Source organism: Lonchura striata, chromosome 36 (assembly GCF_046129695.1).
Source record: "Lonchura striata isolate bLonStr1 chromosome 36, bLonStr1.mat, whole genome shotgun sequence".
NCBI classification, from domain to species: Eukaryota; Metazoa; Chordata; class Aves; order Passeriformes; family Estrildidae; genus Lonchura; species Lonchura striata.
This window is the reverse complement of record NC_134638.1, coordinates 603,645-610,150: the sequence shown is the minus strand read 5'-3', so window position 1 is coordinate 610,150 and position 6,506 is coordinate 603,645. Positions and strand designations below refer to the sequence as shown.

At 61.7% G+C, this 6,506-nt stretch overlaps 1 protein-coding gene across 1 annotated transcript in view; it reads left to right on the top strand.

The window, feature by feature from the left end:
• The first annotated feature begins 3,622 nt into the window (after positions 1-3,622).
• Positions 3,623-6,506, top strand: part of LOC110484524 (neurexin-2) — a 38,722-nt gene continuing 35,838 nt past the window's right edge. The window contains 2 exon segments of the mRNA XM_077789723.1: positions 3,623-3,964; positions 5,302-5,603. Coding sequence (XP_077645849.1) covers positions 3,769-3,964; positions 5,302-5,603 — 498 coding nt within the window. The 5' untranslated portion in view covers positions 3,623-3,768.

Here is a 6,506-nt window from a genome sequence, read left to right as displayed (position 1 = left end):
CCCTGTGGGGTGCAGGGTCCCTATAGAGCACCCTGTGGGGTGCAGGGTCCTTATAGGGCGCCCTGTGGGGTGCGGGGTCCCTATAGGGCACCCTGTGGGGTGCGGGGTCCCTATAGAGCGCCCTGTGGGGTGTGGGATTCCTATAGGGCGCCCTGTGGGGTGTGGGTCCCTATAGAGCGCCTGTGGGGTGCGGGGTCCCTATAGGGGGCCCTGTGGGGTGTGGGGTTCCTATAGAGCACCCTGTGGGGTGCGGGGTCCCTATAGGGTGCCCTGTGGGGTGTGGGGTTCCTATAGAGCACCCTGTGGGGTGCGGGTCCCTATAGAGCACCCTGTGGGGTGTGGGGTCCCTATAGAGCGCCCTGTGGGGTGTGGGGTTCCTATAGGGCACCTTGTGGGGTCCATGGTGCCCATGGGGTGCAGGCACAGCTCTACCGGGTGTGCCATGGGTGCTGGGCCCCTATGGGGTGCTATGGGGTGCCCCTATAGGGTGCTGGGCCCCTGTGGGTTGCCCTATAGGGTGCTGAGCTCCTGTGGGTGCCCTATAGGGTACAGGGTCCCTATGGGGTGCTCTATAAGATGCTGGGCACCTGTGGGTGCTCTGGGGTGCCCCATAGGGTGCGGGGTCCCTGTGGGGTGCTATGGGGTGCCCTATAGGGTGCTGGGCCCCTGTGGGTTGCCCTATAGGGTGCTGAGCTCCTGTGGGGTGCTCTGGGGTGCCCCATAGGGTGCGGGGTCCCTGTGGGGTGCTATGGGGTGCCCTATAGCGATGTGGGGTGTGCAAATCTCACCGGGGCATGCAAACCCCTCCCCCCCATGGTGCCCCGCCCCCAAGGTCACTCCCAGGTCACGGGGTGGGGTCACGGGGACACGGGGGGGGGATGGGGGGGTTGGGACACGCGTGGGGGTCCCGGCACTAATTGCTCTGCCCCTCCCCCCCCCGCTGCCGCCCGGGACCCCCAGAGGAAGAACCGCGGTGGAAGGTGAGTGCGGGGGGGGCAAGGGGCTGGGGGGGATTTGGGGGGAATTTTGGGGGATTTTGGGGATTTCTGGGGGGGTTTTGGCTGGGGCGTGCAAAGCCCCGTGTCACACCTGGGGCTGGGCGGGTCTCGCCCAGGTGTGTGCAAGGGGCTCCAGGTGTGCAAATCCCGGGGCTGGGGGGGGGTCCCGAGGGGCGTGGCCTGCGGAAGGGGGTGTGGCTTATGCAAAACAGCTCTGAGGGGCGGGGCTTGGCGCTCGTGCCGAGCACGTGGCTCCCGTGACGCTGGCGCAGGGGGCGGAGCCACGGGTGGGGCGTCACCTGCAGCTCCCCGCCATTACGTCACTGCCCTGCGGGCCAATAGGGTGGCGATATGCAAATGAAACCGGCACGGCCGAGCCAATTAAGATCGCGCGGCGGGGTGGGGGCGGAGATATGCAAATCACAGCAGCGCCCGCAGCCAATGGGAGGAGGCAGCCATGAGGCTGCTCTGGATTGGCTGAGCCCAGCCCCAAGGGGCGGGGCTCGGGGGGTGGGGGAGGGTCCCCGCGCCAGGGGCGGCCCCGCCCCCCCCCGTGTCTCATCCCCTCCCCCACCCCGGCTTTTCCCGAAAAACTTCGAAAAAGGGGAAAAAACCCGCGGGAAGGCGCGGGGGGGGGGGGGGGGGGGGGGGGGGGGGGGGGGGGAAGGGAGGGGCGGCGCTTCCCGCGTGGCCCCGCCCCCCCCGCGCTTGTCCCCGCCCCTCCCCCCTCCCCTCCCCCCCCGGCATCGCCCGATGCCGTCACAAGTTAAAGGAGGTTAAGTTGTGACGGGGCCCCTCCCCCACCCGGGGCCCCTCCCCCACCCCCCACCCACCCCCCCACCCCGGGGCCGCTCGGGCCTTTCGGTCATTTTGGGTTTTTTGGTTAATTTTTAATTCTTTTAATTCTGATTTTTTGGTTACGTTTCTATTTTAAATTAATTTCTCTTCATTCCCATTTCCCCTATTTTTCCCATGTCGCCGCTTTTCCTTTACTATTTCCTTTTTCCCCCCTTTTTTTTCTTTTACATTTCCGTTATTTTGGCTTTTTCATTATTTTTCGTTGTTTTAGATTATTTCTCCTTTTTATTAATAGTTTTTCTTTACTATTTTTCCTTCTCTCGTGATTTTCCCTTTATTTTGATTATTTCCCTTTTTATGGATTTGATACTCTTGAAGATATTTCCCCTTTTAAAGTTATTTTCCAGTTCATTATTTTCCTTTTTTTTTAATTCTTCTCCATTGTTAATTAATCGCTTTCCACTTTTAAACATTATCTCCTTATACCATTGTTTTTCCTTTTGAAATTATTTTCCCTCTTTCAATAAATACTTTGAATATTCCCATTTTTATATCAGAGTTCTTTTTTTCGCCTTCATTTTTTCCCCTTCCCTTTGTTACCTCTTTTTCTTCATTTTCCCTCTTCGATAATTTTCCCTTTTAGAATTACTTTAATTTCCCCCACTTTTTTTCCTTTTTTTTTCCCCTTTTCTCCTCTCCCTTGTGTTGCTGACTTCCCCTTTTTATCAATTTCCTCCTTTCCCTTGCTTTGACCCTTTTCACTTTTTTCCTCTTTTTCCTCCCTTTCCCTCCTTCCTTTTCCTTTCTTCCTTTTTTTTCTATTTTTGCCTTTTTCCCCCCCATTTCCCCCTTTTCTCTCATTTCCCTCCCTTTCATTTCCTCCCATTATTTTTATTTCCTCCCCCATTTCCTCCCTCCATTTCCCCTCCCCCCCCGAGTTTAACCACTTTCCCGTCTTTTCCCCCCAAAACTTTCCCTTTTCCCGCCACTTTTGCTTTCGTTCTCCCGCCCCTCCCCCCCTCCCCCACGCCCCTCCCCCTCCCCTCCCCTCCCCCCCCAGGTCCCGCCCACCTGCGAGTCACCGGCCAAGGTAAAGACGCGCCCTCGGGCCCCTCCCCCACCCTCATCACCCTCCTCATCCTCGCCCCTCCCCCACCCCTCCCCCACCCCCCATCGTGTCTGTGGCTCGTGCGACACGGGGGGGGAGGGGCGGCCGCCTCGCGCGGGGACGGGGGGGGGAGGGGAGGGGGGGAGGGGAGGGGGCGCCCCTCGTGCAAGGGGGGGGATGGGGGGGCTGTGACCCCTTGCACGAGGGGGTCCGGACCCCTCCCCCCACAGGAGGAGGGGCTTGGGGGGGGGTCCGAACCCCCCACTCGAGGAGGGGGAGGGGGGTCCCTGCACGGGGTGGGGGAGGGGTCCTTGCACGAGGACCGAGGGTCCCCTTGCACCAACAGGTTGGGGGGGGGGGTGGGGTGCGAGTGCCTCCCCCTCAGGGCACACCTGGGCACACCTGGGATACACCTGGGCACGCCTGGGCACACCTGGGCACGCCTGGGATACACCTGGGCACACCTGGGCACACCTGGGCACGCCTGGGATACACCTGGGATACACGTCGGCACACCTGGGCACACCTGGGCACACCTGGGATACACCTGGGCACACCTGGGCACACCTGGGATACACCTCGGCACACCTGGGCACACCTGGGATACACCTGGGCACACCTGGGATATGCCTTGGCACACCTGGGATATACCCAGGATACACCTGGGCACACCTGGGATACACCTGGGCATGCCTGGGATGCACCTGGGCACACCTGGGCACACCTGGGATACACCCGGGCACACCTGGGCACACCTGGGCACATCTGGGATACACCCAGGCACGCCTGGGATGCACCTGGGCACACCTGGAATACACCTGGGCACACCTGGGCACACCTGGGATACACCTGGGCACGCCTGGGATGCACCTGGGCACACCTGGGATACACCTGGGCACACCTGGGCACACCTGGGATACACCTGGGCACGCCTGGGATGCACCTGGGCACACCTGGGCACACCTGGGCCCCACCCTGACGCGCCACTCCCCCAGGGCCCGCCGAGGTCGCCGAGGGGGGCCCGGCCGCGGCGCCGGCGAGATCCAGCAAGCGGCCAAAGGTCAGTGAGGGTCAGCGGGACCCCCCAGCACCCCTGGGACACCCCAGGAACTCCCAGGACCCCCAAAACCCCCCACGGATCCCTGGGACACCCCAGAACCTCCCAGGACCCCCAAAACCCACCCCTGTGCACCCCTGGGACACCCCAGGACCCCCAAAACTCTCCACACTCACCTGGGACCCCACAACAATGTCCCTGTGGTGACGTCACCGTTGCGATGTCCCCATCACAACATCCCCATGGACATGTCCCGACGTCCCCATGGTGATGTCCCAATGTCCCCATGGCCATGTCCAGATGTCCCCACACGAGGTCCTTGGGGCCGTGTCCCCCTCCCTGCTCAATGTCCCCACCGGCAGCTCCCCCATGCGAGGTCCCCGCTGGTGGGTTCCCATCACGACGTCCCCACCACGAGGTCCCCACGTAAGGTCTGGTACAAGACCCCACAGCATTGTCCCCACAGCGATGTCCCCATGGAGATCTCCCCATGGCGACAGCAGGTCCCTTGTGCAAGGTCCCCATCACAGTGTCCTCATGCCGATGTCCCCACGACAAGGTCCTCGTGGCAAAGTCCCCTTCGCCGTGTCCCCAGTGACAATGTCCCCATCACAACGTCCCTGAGCAAGTCCCCGTTGTGACGTCCCCATGACAAGGTCCTCGTTGGAGAGTCCCCATTGCCACGTCCCTGGTGCCAGGTCTCCTCCGGGATGTCCCCATCGCAATGTCCCCATGTCGTTTTTGCTCTGTCCCCATGATGACGTCCTCATTGGAAGGTCCCCATTGCCACATCCCTGGTTCACTGTCCCCATGACAATGTCCCCATGACAACATTCCCATCACAGCGTCACCATCACAATGTCACCATGACAATGTTCCCATGACAATGTCTCCATCACAACGTCCACCTGACAACGTCCCCATCACAGCATTCCCATGACAATGTCCCCATCACAACGTCCCCATCACAATGTCCCCATCACAGCGTCCCCCTGAGGACGTCCCCATCACAATGTCCTCATGACAACGTCACCATCACAACGTCCCCATCACAACATCCCCATGATACTGTCCCCCTGATGACGTCCCCATGACAATGTCCCCACGACAACGCCCCCATCACACCGTCCCCCCGATGACGTCCCCATGACAATGTCCCCATGACAACGTCCCCATCACAACGTCCCCATCACACCATCCCCCGATGACGTCCCCATGACGCCTCCTGGTCACAACCTCCCCATCTCCTGGCGCCAGCACCCACCGACACCCCTCCATGGCGCACCCCCCTCGCCAACCTCCCCGTTCAACGTCCCCACGCCGCGTCCCCCCCCCGCCAGGCCGCGCCGAGTACGTGGCCACGTTCCGGGGCAGCGAGTTCTTCTGCTACGACGTGTCGCGGTCGCCGGTGCAGAGCAGCGCGGACGAGCTGGCGCTGGCGTTCCGCACGCGGCAGCGCCACGGGCTCCTGCTGCACACCGGCCGCGCCGCCGACTTCCTGAACCTGTCGCTCAAGGCCGGCGCCGTGTGGCTCGTCATCAACCTGGGCGCCGGCGCCTTCGAGGCGCTGGTGGAGCCCGTCAACGGCAAGTTCCACGACGGCGGCTGGCACCACGTGCGCGTCACGCGCAACCTGCGGCAGGTACGGCGGGGAGGGGCGGGGCGAGGGCTGGAGGGGCGGTGGGGGGCGCGGGGTGGTGCTCGAGGGGTCGCCTCGGGCAGCTCCTCAACTGGGAGCCTTGGGCTGCTCCCCAACTGGGAGCACTGGGAGCAATTGTTGGTTTGATCAGCTCTCCAACTGGGAGCACTGGGAGCCTTGGGCTGCTCCCCAACTGGGAGCACTGGGAGCAATTGTTGGTTTGATCAGCTCCCCAACTGGGAGCACTGGGAGCGATGGTTGGTTTGATCAGCTCCTCAACTGGGAGCACTGGGAGCACTGGGAGCAATTGTTGGTTTGATCAGCTCCCCAACTGGGAGCACTGGGAGCGATGGTTGGTTTGATCAGCTCCTCAACTGGGAGCACTGGGAGCACTGGGAGCAATTGTTGGTTTGATCAGCTCCCCAACTGGGAGCACTGGGAGCGATGGTTGGTTTGATCAGCTCCTCAACTGGGAGCACTGGGAGCACTGGGAGCAATTGTTGGTTTGATCAGCTCCCCAACTGGGAGCACTGGGAGTGATGGTTGGTTTGATCAGCTCCTCAACTGGGAGCACTGGGAGCCTTGGGCTGCTCCCCAACTGGGAGCACTGGGAGCACTGGTTGGTTTGATCAGCTCCCCAACTGGGAGCACTGGGAGCACTGGTTGGTTTGATCAGCTCCCCAACTGGGAGCACTGGGAGCGATGGTTGGTTTGATCAGCTCCCCAACTGGGAGCACTGGGAGCACTGGTTGGTTTGATCAGCTCCTCAACTGGGAGCACTGGGAGCACTGGGCAGCTCTCCAACTGGGAGCACTGGGAGCAATGGTTGGCTTGGGCAGCTCCCCAACTGGGAGCACTGGGAGCGATGGTTGGTTTGATCAGCTCCTCAACTGAGAGCACTGGGAG